At 37.3% G+C, this 16,852-nt stretch overlaps 1 protein-coding gene across 1 annotated transcript in view; it reads right to left on the minus strand.

The window, feature by feature from the left end:
- Positions 1–16,606, minus strand: part of LOC104499426 (collagen alpha-1(XIX) chain-like) — a 47,738-nt gene extending 31,132 nt beyond the window's left edge. The window contains exons 1-13 of the mRNA XM_010142931.1: positions 16,400–16,606; positions 14,502–14,564; positions 13,671–13,715; positions 12,674–12,709; positions 11,738–11,773; positions 11,583–11,636; positions 5,895–5,948; positions 4,579–4,668; positions 4,207–4,251; positions 4,022–4,099; positions 2,692–2,727; positions 2,532–2,585; positions 2,390–2,443 (exon numbers count right to left, since the gene is read on the minus strand). Coding sequence (XP_010141233.1) covers positions 2,390–2,443; positions 2,532–2,585; positions 2,692–2,727; positions 4,022–4,099; positions 4,207–4,251; positions 4,579–4,668; positions 5,895–5,948; positions 11,583–11,636; positions 11,738–11,773; positions 12,674–12,709; positions 13,671–13,715; positions 14,502–14,564; positions 16,400–16,606 — 852 coding nt within the window. The remainder of the gene's footprint in view (positions 1–2,389; positions 2,444–2,531; positions 2,586–2,691; positions 2,728–4,021; positions 4,100–4,206; positions 4,252–4,578; positions 4,669–5,894; positions 5,949–11,582; positions 11,637–11,737; positions 11,774–12,673; positions 12,710–13,670; positions 13,716–14,501; positions 14,565–16,399) is intronic.
- Positions 16,607–16,852: the final 246 nt, after the last annotated feature.

Here is a 16,852-nt window from a genome sequence, read left to right on the forward strand (position 1 = left end):
CCCTACACGGTCTGACTTCCCATCCTTCTCCTTGAGACAACATTTTACAGATAGGCAGACTATTACCATGTCACCTGTTGGTCTTCCTGCTGGACTACACAAGCCTAACTTTGCCAGCCTCTCTTCTTTTATGATATTCTTATTTTAGCCACACGCTCAGTGTGAAAGGCCCTAACATCCAGCTTCAAGGGCACACCAGATATGAGAGCAAGCCTACTGCACTTGTGCCATACAGTTCATCTGCTCTCTACGTGTGGGTGGACTCGGCAGGCCGAGAAAAGCTTATCCTTAAAAGGAATGGAAAACTACAGGTTAGCCACCGTAAACAAAGCATAGGGGATGGGGTGCGTCTCTGGGCAGGAGGTGAGTCACCGGGCAGAAGAAAGGTGGGGTGAGTGGATGGATTGGAGGGTCGTCGCATCTCTGGGCAGAAGAGTAAACTTGAAACCAATCAGAAGAGGGCATGTGGACTAGAGTGTGTATATAAACAGGTTGTTTTCCAAGAATAAAAGTCTCTTGTTCTGAACAACTAAAGCGTGTTGCATTGGCTGCCCCGACTTTCGCGACATCTACGCACAGCAAGCCCAGCCTAACTGCACACACACTGCAGTCATAGCCGAGTACACTGAACTCGGTAAGCGTATGGTATACGCTGGGCTTCGAGAATGTTTAAAAGGCCTTAATTCTCTGGACTCACTCCTAGTTGCTACATCTTCCTTTAAAAACATTCTCCCCAATGAGAAGAGTATTTCAGGACTGCAAAAGGCAATAATTCTGTTAGTAGGTTTTACCGTTTAGACCTGTCTATTTCACAGCATCACCAGATTTTTTACTTACATTTAGTTTACAGTGTACTGTGCCTTCCAGACCTATTCTACTTATGGATTTTGATTTTTCTTATTAAGCACTTTATGCTTATCTGTCTCAAATTTAATCTTGTTGTTTTCAGACTCTCTCTGAAATTTAAGTTTTGATTATATCTTTGAATAGTTAGCAACCCTTCCCAGTCCAGTTGCAGAGTTTATATCTAGTTTATATCTATCTTATCCTAATCAAAGTAAATTGCTGACAAGAACCAGGCATGGGAGAGACCTCTCTTTCCAAGTTTAACAGTAATCTGCTGATAGACACTCATATCTATGTTTTTTGATAAGCATTAACTATACGGGAATTACTTAACAAGTGTTTTTTTGCTTGCTTATAAAAACATAATGAAGACAGTTTCAAAGTTTTATTGAAGCCAAGGTATATAACATGACTATTTCCCTGTCTTTCCCAAGAAGGTTAACCTTTCAAAAACAGAAATGTGATTTATTCCATGACTGGTTCTTAACAAAATTATGTTATCTTGTGTTTTCACTTTATCATTCTTAGAATTGAATAATAAAAAAATTTCAAATCTTTCTTGTAATCATTTGTTCAACTGACATATGATATTCTGGTTCCTCTTCTATTCACCTTCTATGAAGACACGTTTTCTGTAGCACCTCTCCCTTCCTCAAAAGCTGCATCTTTCTTGAAGTACTCAAAGTTATCTGCTAATCCTTTTGAGACTGCTTTGGTTCATTCTTTGGGTGAATTACACCAGATCTTCATGCTATAAGCAAAAACTCTTTAACTAATTCTTTTTTCAATTAAATTAATTAAAATTCATTTTATGTATTCTCTGAAAAGCATTTTTTTAAAATGGATAGAGAAAAGCCACTGACTTACTCAGCTTTCTCTGCACAATCTATAATGATTATTAACTGATAGACTTTACTGGTCTTTCAAATAATTGCACTCACAATGCCTTTTTCTTGTTGTTTTTATATCTGTTCCAAACAGAAGCTCATTTTATATCTCAGCCTTTGTGACTGACTTGAGTTCTACCTTCATGCTCAATGCCAGCGATAGACCTGCCTTTAGCTTCCTTGAGGAGCTACTAATACTCTTAAGTGTCTCTTAAAGCACTGGAGCAGGTCACTAATGCAGGAACCAAGGAACCAACTGATCAGAATCACCATCCTGATCCCTGATAATCAACAGTTTATATGTGCTAGCTAGTTCCCAGGTTCTTCTCTGCAGAAAGCTGACTATTGTCTCTGAGATGAAATATTTGTGTGAGTTTGGGTCTAGTTTATCCCTCCATTGTTGGCAATCCTCAGGCCTACCTGTGGACTGCTTGGCACCTGTACATCAAAGGTTTAACTGAAAACATGATACTTATTGCTAACACCTTCCTGCAGCAGCTCTGGATATAAATCAAGTAAAATAAAATAAAACCAAACTATATAATCACTGAAAAAACAAATTAATTAAATTAAGTGGACTTCTAGGTTATCTCACTTCCTTAAAATTTAAAGTATTTGCACCAAGGCAAACGCACAAGTAATCTGTGTATACGTACGGGATCACCGGGAGGGCCTGGTAGTCCTGGCTTTCCATCTCTTCCTGGAGTGCCCTAGAAACAAATGTAAAATTTGATGGCCTTAAATCATTGGTGATGGACACATTACTTCTTGCTGTATATATCGAGAACTGTCACTTACGTTAATACCAGGGGTACCTGGAGTTCCTGGTAATCCTGGGGGTCCCCTAGGGCCCTGAGAGCAGGAAATTTTGTTTAGGATTTAAGAATATTTTTCTTTTACTGTAAACTTCTTAAATGAATTTTTTTTTTTTATATTAAAGAGAAAACTTATATCCTACCTGCACACCTGCTGATCCAGTTGGACCTACAGGACCCTGCAAGTAAACTCCAAATAATCAGTAGTTACACTTTTCAGGATATGAGAGATTAATTTAATTAAAAAACTGCATTTTTTCAATGCATGAAAAACTTGCTCTAAGGTTTGGCTTTAAATGCAAATCAACTTCTGCAAAAAAAAATGGACAAGTCAAGATTTGTTGAGGTCCATTTTTAAGGGCAAGTAATACCAAAGAATAGCGATCTGTGATGAAACTTTTTCTTTAGCTAGGATATTCACAAGAAAAGCTGATATTCAGTTGAATAAAACCAAATGAGGTTATTTAAATATAAATGGGTAAATTTTAAATACAAATTTGAAAATATTTTAACTAAATAAATTATTTTTAAGGATTATCATTTTAGATTAAGATCTCAGTGAACCTCTAGTCACCCTTCTCAAACATTTTCTCTCTGTACCTGAGTCCTGTCAATAAACTGAAATGTATCAGCTGAACTACATTGGTTTGGACTGAACAGAGATCAACCTATTCACCACAGCAGAACCCTTGTAATAACAGGTACCACCTAATTTCTACACCACCAATATAATAAATTTTTTAACTGAATACTCTGAAGACACTGCAGATGGCTTTATTTAAAGGTAATAGAAAGAAAGCTAGGACACAAGCTGAATAACGGAAACAGCTATTGCTGCACAAGTTATTTAGCACGAATGCTCTGGATACACTGCACCACCGTGCCTCAGGTTTGAATTTAAACTGCACAGAAATGCGTGAAGCAAGCTGTGCAAAATCAGGACTTTACTCTTTCCTGGCATAATACCAGGTGCTGTAAGGCTCTCATTTATAAGCAGTAGACCTAAGCTTGTAGTTAGCAGTCATCACAAATGTAAAAGCTAGGAGCTGATGCAAAGCTTTCTGCATCTCTTCCATGTGTCATTGCCTTTTACAGTACCAGCACGGATTTCAAAATGCCATTACTTACAATGGTGAATACACCTGTTCTCTTGTACCAATACTCAGGCTGGATTTGGCTGACAACTGCATAAAATTGTGGCTTAGAAACAGACACAATTAGTCTGAAGATGTCTCAGCACCACCACTAGGAAGCTTATTGGTAAAGTAGCCATTGACTCTTTCCATTCTCCAAGGTTTCCATTTCTCACTTAGCACTAGATCTTTGGTTCTGGATAAAGGGAAAAGATGCTGAGTTGGGAGTTGAGTCGAAAGGGAGTTCGTGGCATGGCTTTTTCCTGTGCTTTGCTTACTTGTTGCAGTTTCTCAGCGATGCACAGCGAGAAGCCCCATTTCTAGGCATTGGTATACTTACTGGTGATCCCTGAATGCCTATTCCAGGGGGTCCCATCTCCCCAGGTGCTCCTTGTACACCGGGTAGTCCTCTTTCTCCCTGAGAAGGGTACAAGACTTTCAGTTACAACTGGTCTGAAAATGTAAACGAGCCTATTATCTTTTTTTATTTATTATTAGAAACAGAAATATTTTTTTTTAATATACCTTTGGTCCTCGTGGACCTGGGTTTCCAGGAATACCAGTGCGACCCTAAAAAACAAATGAACAAACAAACCAGGAAAAAACCAAATCATGTTTTGAAAGAAAAGAGACTAGCTGAATTTTATTGCCAGCCTTTAGAAATAAACTATGACAGATTTACATGTCTTCCTTGTTAATACCACTGTCACTAGGAGCACGTGTAAGCCTTGCATTATTTCTAGACTATATTTTAATGCACGTACAATACATATTTCAATTTCAAAATTACATCCAAAAATATTTGTTATGATTTCTTTCATTAAATAATGAGAATTCTTTAATAGTTGTCCCTACAGGAAATAAAGTCATGAAAGGTTTTTCAGATTTTGGACATACTGGTGTTCCAGGCAGACTTGGTCCAGGAGGTCCCATGTCACCTTTTGGACCTGGATGTCCAGGTGGTCCCATAATCCCACCAGGGTCCCCCTAAAAGATAAATTTGAATCACTAATTGAAATGTAAGAATTTTCTCTTCTGAAAAAGCTCTAAATATTATCAAGGTCATCCTAGAAAGCGTCAGTACTTTGAGAAGAATTGAAGAAGAAACTACCCCCCTATTTTCCTTCAAAAAATACAGAAGGAGAGGAGGTGTGAACTGCACAACCATAAGAAGAGCGACAAGCATTTTCTTGTTTTTTCTTCGTTTTGCGATTCAGCTGATCTACATTTGTTTGTCCCCAGACCTCTAATACACAGACTGTCATTAAACCTTGCCAATTAATTCACCGCAATGGGTTTAAATTGTCTTTCTCCACCTATCTATCCCTAGTGCTAAACCCCTGAGCCTTCACTGTATTCCTGTTTACGCATCTATTTCTTACTTCAATGCATGCAGCATCTCTTGCTCCACAACTCTACAACTCCTCCTGCTTACACAGGTGAATTTATGCCTTTTTTGTTGTTGTTGCCTAATCTTTTACATGTTCCTGCATCATTCTCTGTGAGTCCTTCTGAATCCACTACTTCCCATTTTACAAGACCAGTACATTTTTGTCATTGTTTCACAGTTATTTTCTTTTCCTGCCTTTTCATAACCTCACTTCTACAATCTATTAATGGATGTTACCAGTTACCCTTGTATCCCACAATATATAAACACCATAACACATCACACAGCTCACGGTATACCTGTATATCCTCTTTTCTCTCCTTCTCTGATTCAACATACACACACATACCATTTTTAGCTCTTGCTGAGGTAGCTGAATGCTAACTGAAATATTTCTACACAGCAAAATACTGTACATAAAGAGACCCCAGCCTTGGCTCGCATCTGAGACAGCATAGCTGCCCAAGTGCTCTACCAAGATGAATATGTCTATGTCTGACTGTGAAGTGGGACTTCACACATTAGTTTGGTTAGGACACTACACTGAAAAGGCTGTTCTGTGGTCAGAACCTGAACTGATATTTCTGCACTCCACAGATTTAATGTAAGAGCCCAGTGCAACCTCCTTGAAATATTACAGTAATTGGGTTGCCAAACTGGCCTGCAGCATCTTCAGGGAGCAGACAGTGGGTTGCTGCTTGTACATTTTAAAATCAATTCATAAAGCAGCCACACAGATGCACTACAGAATGGTGGAAGGTTACTTCAGAGGTGACAGTCTGTGCTAACGGATCAAGCTTTATTAAAAACACTTAAAACATACCTTGTCTCCTTTAACTCCTGGATTTCCTGGTACCCCGTGCTCTCCTGGTAAGCCCTGGAATTAATAGAAATATAACTGTACACTTTTATAACTATTGTCTTAAAGATTATCTAAAATTACAGATGAAAATGAGTTTACACTAGATCATTTACTGTGCATTAGTATTGACCCAAAATGTTGAAGAGTCCAAGTTAATGAATGCTTATTTTAAAGCAAATATGATTGGCACAGATTCACAGGTTTATTTCTTGAATTTCAAAACCATCTCAAGTCTTGAAAAGCTATCATTTTTTTCAAGGAAGGCGGTAATAGGTATAAACTTGAGTTTTAAATAACTGTCCCATCTTTTTTGCCTACGAAGGGTTGCATGATTTCCTGCACTAGTTAATTATTCAAATTTGTATCTTAAAAGCCTCAGTGAATTCTTACTACTGCACATTATTTAATCCACCAAATTCCTTTAAAAAGTTTTATATACTTAATGGACAGACAACTATTTTCAGCAAAATAAATTTATTCAAGCCTGTCTTTTGTCTGAATCTTCTCATCTTTCACATTTTTATTTTAACTTCAGTATTTCCCCTCACCCTTTTCATGAAGGATTTGTTACAAATGCAGGAAGAACTAGATTAAAATCTAAATAAAACTATTTAAAATAATAAGGAAGGTGAAATTGTGTTCTCTTACTGCACTGTAATAAATGCAGAAAACATTTTCCATAACCCTTCAATGCCATTCAGCTAACTACTGTATCAAGCACTTTGTTAAGAATACCAGTAATTTCCACAACAAATGATAAAATTGCCAAAACTGGACAGTAAAATCTAAGCATGATACTTAATCTGGAATGGAAAATGAACTTTCTAAGAAAGACAATTAAACATATTGTTTTTAATTTTTTCCACAGTGTAAAACATAGTTTCATTAATGCTGACACATGAAGGATGACAACACTTTCATGCCACTAGGAGGGTTCAACAGCTGTGCGCTCACTCTCTCTGCTGTATTCATCCTTATTACAGACAGCTACTTGTTTCACTCAGCCATCCAAAGCAGAAGAAAAAAAAAAGAGTACTTTAATGAAAAATATTCTGCTTATATCAATGCATTAGACTATATGGAAGTCTAAATTTACTGATTATGGATCAGACATCCTGTCCTACCCCATCCATTTTGATACTGACATAGAATATTTACAGCCTATCTTCCTTTCTAAGGATTTCTCCAATTTTTTTTGTTGGACTAAGCTTAAGTGATATCTTAGGAAAGAAGCAAGTTGAATCTGCTAGATGATGTAAGTGAAAGTAAAACAATTTTCTCTGTTTCACAATTTTCATCATGCTGCATAAAATAATTGTTGCATTTGTTATTCCATGATGTTTCATCTTTAGAAGATAAAACAGAACAATGAACTTGGAACTCAATACATGTTTCTATAATATGTTTAAATACATGTTTTTATATATTAGAACTGTGTGTACAAATATGAGTCTTCAAGATAATTTATATATAGGATCTACATATATTCTACATAGTATTTATCTGTTCATAATGTCACTTGATCAAAGATCCAGAGGAACAGCAGTTTCTTAAGCAGCAATTTATGAACTCAATGGGATGATGGCAACACAAGCAAATCAGAAATGCAGTACTTTGTTATCTTTCCCAGTAAGACTAGGGATCTATATATAAATAGAAGCCCAGCAGGAAATGCTTACAAACTATTGTTACAGAAGACGGGTAAGTAAGTTAGACACAATTTAAAAAATGTGTGCCTAAGCTGAGTAGGAAATAAGGTTTAAAGAAATGGTCAGCAAGTAACACAGTACAAAATGACTACATGCAGATTTGAAGATAAGTTTTTTTCCCTGCCAGGAGCTGAATTTGCTATACTCCAGCTGTCACTTTGCTCACATCCCTAAGACTTTTAACAGGTCAACAATAAAAAGTCTGCCAGCTGTGCACTGCTCAGAGCTGCATTTTAATATTAATGAAGTATATGACTTAAGCCAGTTCAAATTAAGAGTTCTCTTCCACCAAGTAGTCTCAGAACACATGTGGAAAAGCCCAGGACAAAATGCACCAACGCCAGCTCCTAGATGCTTCTGTTTGTAGAAGTAAGATAAAAACAAAGCCAACCCACAGAGCAAAGCTCAAAATCCCAGTTCTTTTCAGGTGAATGCTCTAACTGCTAGCCTAAAGCCAAGGTCTCCACTGTCTGCTTTTCTTGGTCTTCTTGGATCTAATCATTCAAACCTCCAAAATGGTACTTCAAAAACATTTTATGGTTTATGAAGGAAGGCAAGGAGGAGAAACAGGGAGAGGAGGTAGGTGCCACCTGTTAGGTTATGTGACAACTGCTGTGCACCAAAAACTATTTTCAGTTTACATGGGGATTACGCACGACATAGTTGCCTGCTCACTTATAAAGGGATTGCATCATAATTTGGAAGGGAGAAAGGCATCCACCTCCTCAGAAGAGGTCTTCTGCTATATTAGGATGTCAAGTGCCCAGGGAACTTTTGAGCTTAGTATAAGGGTGCCTAACAGTTTAAGATGATTCCTAGCGTATTCTGACTGGATTGAAGTTTCACCTGTGCTCTTCCTGCCCAGAGACACAAAAGCTAAAGGCTGTTGGATTTTAGGGAGGTGTCTACCAGTGTGAGGGATCCAGACTGGCCAGCAGACCCATCAGTCTGTTGCCCAGTGGCATAACGGTTACAGGAACACTAAAACTCCCATGAAGGAGGGCCCCATCACCTTGACAAACCCCAATCAGTAGGCAGGCCAGAATGAGGGGCACCCATAAGCATAATAATTACAGGCACATTAAAACTCTGCTGAGACCGCCCTCCACTGCCTTGACAATCCTAACCCATCAGTTTTGCACCACAGGCACTTTGCATCTCTGGTGAGGTGTCTTGTCCCACTCCGCTCCACCTGGAGGGCCTCCCTCCACAAACCATGGTCTTGAGGTTCAGTAAACCATCTGTATCCTGCTTCTGACACCATTGGACAGCCTGCAGGTTTGGATATTGGGGTTTAAGAACCACCGAGATGAGAGCTTTTACCCTTCCTGATTATCTCACTCTCACTTGTTCCCCTGCAGGATTATGTTCACTGGGTCCTGACGTCCCTTTCCAGCAGGGAGATTGCTGCTGGATGGTTGGGCAGCATGTTGGTTTGTGTTGTGCAGCTGCTCACAGTTACTAGTCTCAGGTGTTAGTGGCTAAGGTCCCTGGAAATGGTTTCCATGCACCTGCTTGATCTCCACGACCTTCTCCCCACCTCCAGGACCTCTTCACCAGTCTAGATTTTTCCCCTCAAGACAACACCTCTTTCCTTTCAGGAACCCTTCTATTTTGGCACCACTTCTTCTGGGTACCTTCACCCCTTGGTTCTTGCCTTCTAAATAGTCTATGTGCAGAAGCACGACAGGTGAGCAGCTTCCAGGTGGTGAGTCTCTCATGTCTCTTTATTAACTGGAGACCCTGGGATGTGGCATTTTTGTTTATCCCAGGAACTATTATAATTCAAAAGCAGCCCCTACTATTGCACCTAACAAGAAGTAGGCTTGTGCTTGAGAGCTAGACAGTTCTCATACGGACACACAAATATTATCTGCCACCTGTCAGTGTTCACAAATAAGCTATTTTTCACCTACAGTAACCATATAATGGCTTGAGGTACTTTATGACTGTCAGTAAGCCCCTACACAATTAAATTGGAATATCAACCAACAATCATAAGAATATTCTCTCATATCACCTTCTGCAGAAGCATTTTAGGAATTTAATCTATTGCACAGTAATTAAAAAAGGATTTTTTTATTAAATTCTTTCCAACCAACACTTCTACTCTGGCTATAGTTTTTAATATTGTCCTTAACGGAATTACATCTTGCTCTGAATGTTTTTCATAATATGAAAATTATGAAATTTTTAATGAGTTTTACTTATAAATCTGACCTAAACTCTAAGATAATAAATAATTATTTATTCTGTTCTCCTTATTAATCTTTACCTCTTTTACAGGAAGTAACACAATTCAGAGTAATACAAAAACATCGAAAGAAATAAGGAAGGCCGTGTATTTAAATCCATGGGGTACTCTTTCCTTCTCATTTTGCTCCACACACAGTCCTTTCCAGATCATGATATAACATTATTAAAACTTTGCTAGAGATGTAATTTTTACCTGCTCTTGCAAGATAAGAGTGATTTTTGTAGAACTAATTATTTGTGAATCAGACAGATGATAATTAGTATTATTATTCTTGCCTGTTCAGACGGTAACATAAGGACGAAAAGAACATAAACAAATGGCAGAACTTCTATCCTGAGGCATCCCATACTATTGTGCTTTGCCACCTGATTGCTATGGTACCACCCACAAAAGCAGCAGCTATGATGAATTCTGTGGTACAGCGTCACTGGCTAACTGCTCACATACCACACTTTTACAGCTTGGTGAAACTGCACAATACGTACAACTTCTCCTGGCAGGCCCCTGGGTCCAACAGGTCCTGGAGGTCCCTGCAGTCCCTGTGAAATGTTACAATACACGCTTGAGGTAAAAGGCAATACACTTGTAATTTGGTGTAAATCATTCCGATACATAAATAGATTGAAACATTTGGCATTAAGAATTATTTTCTACATGGAGTAAGAAGTACAGAAGTACGTACAAAATCCCAAGTATGTATACAAAGCAAATGCAAAGGCACTACCTAAAGGAAAAGGCAAATCAAAAGGAGCAAATTAAGATTTCCTCCCTCAAGGAACAGAACTAGAAGTGATTTTTTAACTACGTGGTTGGTGTTCCTTGTCTTTTTGTAACAGAGGTCATCAGAAGCACTCAGCACTCTGGAGCACTGAAAGCAAAGGGGATTGATATGTAGAGATAAAAGGATGACTTGGTGCAAACCCTATTGATCCTTTAGGTCTCTGTGAGCCTCTTCTGGAAGGTATACAGTGTGAAGGTGACCTAGATCAACTGCAGTAACAACTATTATTTCAGTGGCTCCTACCAAGGAAGGACATTAGACTCCAAGAGCAGTTTAAGGAGTCAAGAGAATCATTTCTAAGACCACACTTCTGTGGACCCTACAGCTGCATCTATTCCTCCTGGGACTTCTTTTGAGGATCTGAGGATTTTGGGTACTAATCACGTCCAACACGAATAGTGTCGGGTGAAGGTTAAATTTTCACAGTTTCCAATTCTACCTTTCTTCGATACAATTCAAGGCACGATGAGAGATTCTCAAGAACATTAGTGCTTCAGTTACTTTTTTCAAAGCAAGGCAATTGACATTCCCTGCAGTCTCATAGGATTAAACACAGGAACCGCTAATGTACTGACACTGGTTTCTCCTTGCCTTGCTGATGGATAAAGAGAATACACCCAACTACCAGTGGATTTATAATTGCAAAATAAGTGCTCATATTCTTCAGTGACCAAATAATATTTGATTTTTGCATAAATATTCCATGCTGAGTGATGTTGAGATCAACAAGAATTTTATGAACTAAAAGTAAAATAGCCATGATCATCCACAAACTTTTGATATAAACTATTTGCATTCTTTGCCCTTTAAGACTAGCTAGAGTTGATAGCATTCAGAATCTTCTTATATAACAGTCTAGAATGTAAATGTCTGCTAACACCACAAAAATACCTTCCACCTACCTTTGATCCTGGATTTCCAATAAGACCAGGTGGTCCAGGGTCTCCTATTTCACCCTAATAATATTAAAAAAAAAAAATCCAAATTTAGTCTTCTGTCTCCCAGTATCAGCTATATACACCAGAGATGCATATAAAGTGTATAAGTAAAAAAATACCTTATTTCCTTTTGATCCCTGCATTCCAGTTTCTCCCTGAAAATAGCAGGTACAACCATAAGAAGTGAAACCTTTAAGTTCAATGAAGAGTTTAATATGCTACCTTAAAATATTATAATACAGTCTACAAACGTAACAAATATTAAGAAAGCTTTAAAGAATTTCTGATGCCTTGTGCAAACTCTGAAAGGCATTCCTCTTTCAAACTACTTCTGTTTTCAGGTTTTCCTAGCTTTAAAGAAAAATTGTTTGGAAACATCACATCTGCTTAAGAGCTTCTCCACTCTAAAGCCTATTCTTCACTAAATCTGTACTGGTGACACAGTATTCATCTCCAAGACCACACATTATGACAGTATGTCTTATTTTCATTATTATAATATGTTAATCACAAGTATCTGAGCAACCTTCAGTTGTATGTTAAACAACATAGCTAGATTTTGCCAGATGTCATGAGAGGACAATAGTTAATTAAAAACAAGCAATAGAAGTAAACAGATTCTTACAGAATGAGCATTCTGAAAACATCCTCCAAAATAACAAAAAAATTATGCACACATAAAATGGCTATAAGAAAACTGCTTGATAATAAATGCCACACTGGAAACTGGTAAAACAATTAAACTAATACAGTTCACCCCATATATAATTCTGTGAAATTACTGAAAAAAAGAACCATTAGGGAACAAAATGCATGTCTTTTAAACTCAGTTTATGAACTGTACTGACTACAGAAATGCCGAAGAACAGGGCTTCTGTCTTTTTTATTTATAACCTGTGAGAACTTGATGCATGTGTTAGAAGGAGACAATGCATATGCTGTCCTACATAATCACTCAATCTATCCAAGGTCTACAAAAAAAAAAAAAAAGAATTACAGCATGAAAATCACGTCAAGTTATTCACATCATTAATTCAAAACATAGGTCTACTTACTGGATCTCCCTTGTCCCCTTTTTCAGAAGGCTCTCCCTATGGAAACATAGGGAAGAGGTTAACACTGATTTATTTCAGATGGTAAATAGTAATATGTCTGGTTCTGGTGAAGAGTCCTTGAAAAATGTTGGAAATTTTTTTTTAAACTATGTAAATTATAAATACATGGATTACAAAAGTTTGATTGAGGGATGATCTTGATTTCTCGACGAGCATGATACATGCAATTCCTTCAAGCACAAGGGAGGGTCAGGAACATGAACTAAGAAGAGTGACAATGCACAAAAATCTGAGAAATTCTCAAACAGAAATGCTCTATAACAAACAAAATAATGAATCTGTCACATCAACAGACTACAAAAAGTGTATGTCTGCATGAAAAGTGTTTAGACGCAAGAATATGACCTAAGAAACCAACTGGAAGCCCAACAGCCGAATAGCAAAATGCCTGTTATTCAGTAGATGAAGAACTGGGTACATCACACGTTCTTAGAAAAACACAATACACACCTATTTCCCAGTAACATCTCCCCACCCCAAATCATTCCGGAAAATTTAAGCTTAAACTAAAATATATTAAAATTAGGAAGTTTATTTATAAATTGTAATAATTTAAAGACTATTGTTTTTTCATACAGAAATTGGAGATCACATTTGTAACTTGAAAAAGTATGAATGGCATCTAATTTGTGAGGCAATTACTGGTCATAAATTCATGTAAACATAGTTTTAAACTGGCATTCAGTAAAAATCCGAATGTGTTTAAAGTTCAGGACTTTGTGCGCTGTTGGAACAGGGAAATTTACTTGCATACATAAATACACTCTCAAGGAAGGGCTAGGGTAAATTACTAAGGACTTTCAGAGACTGACAGCTTTTCCTATGCTCGTATACTTTTTTTTATTCTGAGAATACTTTCCAAGATTTGATTCATAATCAGTACATTCAGCCACCTTCTAGTACCACACATAAGCACAGAAGTAAGCAATTAATTTACCTTTTCTCCTTTTGTGCCAGTCATTCCCAATTCTCCTTTTTGACCCTTTTAACAAAATAAATTATATTTAAAAACTTTTCTAAACCAACAAATGCAGATAAACTCCTCCTTCAACTGTACTTTGTTCTGTATAGGGCACAAAATCTTAACTTACTGCAATGGAAATCTAAGACTTTAATATCTGCAGATTAATTTAAATGACTGTTTTCTGTAGCAGATTGGCAGGATTCTCAATAAAAAATGTGAATCCTGTGACATATCCAGAGACCTTGCCTCTTTTCTTTCAAGTTTAAAAGACAACTAGTTGTTAAAAATTCAATTGACCATTTAAACAGGACAGATGCCTATAAACAATATACTGTCATACGGTGGTGATTCAGAATTTGACCTCCACGTAATTTTTAAAGGCTAGCTATAAATTTTTTTGGTATAGCAAGTCCCATCGTTACCAAGAAACTGATTTAAATATTTATGCTTTAGTATTAAAAATATTTTTCTAAATTTCAACTTTTTAAGAGTCTTTTCCCCCTAGCCAGCAGCAGGCCAGCTCACTTGACTTCTCCTCAAACAGTGTTATAGAAATTGCACATAATTCTTCCTGCATTTCCCCTTTCTGGTTATCATATATTAGAGGAGACAGGCTCATGGGCTGCAAGTGCAGGATAGCAGGGTGAGCTGGGCACTGGACTATAGGGATCAAAGAGCGAGTCATATCTAAAATCTATTCCTTCAAAGACCATTGTCATAAATCAAAAGATGCAGTGTCAAGGGTGGTAGAGACGGGTTAGATAGGCACTTTGAAATTTCTCCAAATTCATCCAAAATGCTTACAGTATCTCCCTTCTGGCCTTTAGGTCCAGGAGTTCCAAGTAATCCTAGTAGTCTTGTATCACTCTGGGAAGAAATGCCACCACAAAGATCAGAGAACAGAATGTGCCACCACTTCTTTACAGTAACAATTTATTTACCATAACGATTCAGAAGTCCTAATTTACCACTAAGTGCCTATGTAGTACATCTAAGAAATGTATTCGAGCAACACATCCTTTGACATGCATTCAATACTCCAGACTAGCAGAAGATGAACAAAAGCACAAAAGGGAAATGACTACGTTGAATATTGTTATGCAAATCTGTGATTTTCTTTTTCTTAACTCAATGCAAAGAACATATTTTTATGCTCATTATTACAGTACATTTTTCAAGTATGTTAGAAAAGAACCATAAAAATTACTTCACTCATATGACAAAAGCACAATTTTTTTACTTTTGAGCTGCGAGAAATGTAAAATAAACTAATGCAAGTCTACTACAGTAGTGAGATAGAAGGAGAGGGAATGAATATTATCAAAAAGGCTCCTCACACTGCTCCTCAAAGAGAAGAGACAGATCTAAGAATCTGGGGTTCAGGTTTCAGGTGCTCAGGTGCATCCATTTACTCTTTTGTAGAAGGTAAAAACACAATAAAATATAAAGCAAATGGTTTCATCTTCACAAAGCCAGGCTCAGACTACCTAAGGAGAACACGTTTTCTTTTAATGACAAAGGAAAAGGTAACAAAACCAATGACCCTGAAAAAGGAGCTCGACTCTGGACCCAAGGAGTTAAATTCCTAGAACATCTGCCACTGGGCTGAATGGGAACCCTGAGCAAGCCAATTCCTCTTGCCACGTTCCAGTTTCTATATCTCTAAAATGGGAAAACATCATGATTAACATTAAAAAGTGACATTTATAGTCTCTTAATATTTTCACAAGTTGATAACTGAATATAACCTGAACAAAATTCATGATTATTTTACAAATATTAATGTACTGAACGATCTTCTTCAGTGTTTAGGGTTCATAACACTGTTACAACCCTAATTATCAAAATCAGCTCTGGAGCAAGTAGCAGATACCCAAAGATGGGTGCATGTGTAGTGTTGAGAAGCAGTTGACTACTGTTTGACTAGGAACCATCTAGGTGTCTGCTGTTAGGAATATACTATAAGTTATGATTTATTCTGAGTGGTGCATCTCTTTTGCATGCACGGAGGAAAAAGAGGTTATTAGACCAAATATATACTTTTATGCTCTTCGCATATTTATAGGTTATTTGCTCTTTACAACAAAATGTCAGTAAAATATGCTGAAGAAAAAAAATTTAGAAAAGTAATTTTAATGAATTAGCCAAGAAAAATCTATAATTATTATGAATTATAATGATTTAGAAACATTTCCCGGGGAGACTGTGATGTCATTTCAGTTGCTTTGTGTTAAGGTTTCATTTTTGTTTTACGTGTTGGAGAACATTTTAGATTAAACTGATTTGTATGCCCTTTCCAAAGATGTCTAGAAACAGATTAGACTGAAGTGACCGACCTCATATATATAATTAGTAAGTAGAAAAAATGACAAGCAGGTGCCATGAGAGCCCAGACAAAGGATGGTAACAGAGGCCTTAGAGTGTATAAATACAAATCATGAGGCATCATGTACAAATCACCAACGAAATGTAACCTACAGAGGAGAGCAGAAACGGTTTCTTGGCATAATGAAGAGAACAAAACGCATGTGTCAAACACACTTGCGCTGAAAATGCGAAAGACATAACAAAAAGGAATATAAAAAAAGTCCAGGGTAAGAACAGGTACAAAGGAAGAAGAATGAGAGAAGAAATGCTCCAGCAGTGTCTTGCACCCCGTTAAGGATCAATGCTACTACTTATTTTCAGCAGGTTCCCCTCACCTTCATTAGACAGACTGCTGATCTTGGTTTGCCATTCAGCACAATTTGCTGCTGCAATCTGCACTTGTATTTATAGTGCTCTTTTCCAGTGTACAGACGGATCAAGCAAAGGATGCTTTTAGAGACTTCTACGCCAGCCTCCTTATACAATAAGGTGATTGATACTGAGTCAGAAAAGCTTGGTTGCAACACATTATTTAAAACCATCGTGCAATTACAACTGCCCATTGATACCATAAAGAAATCAGAACAATCACAAATAATCTGCTAAGAAACAGAGAAATTGTAGAAAAAGAGACATTATTTATTACGATGGGTCTTAAGATCTCTCTCACTGATCTCCCACATTTCTTGGTAGCTGTTTCTCATGAATCCTAGAAACTCCAATGCAAAGAAGCCATAGTAATACCCTCAGGGGGAAAAAAGGATATTAAAATCTCTATAGCAACAAAA

This window comes from Buceros rhinoceros, unplaced genomic scaffold, assembly GCF_000710305.1.
Source record: "Buceros rhinoceros silvestris isolate BGI_N320 unplaced genomic scaffold, ASM71030v1 scaffold17939, whole genome shotgun sequence".
NCBI lineage: Eukaryota > Metazoa > Chordata > Aves > Bucerotiformes > Bucerotidae > Buceros > Buceros rhinoceros.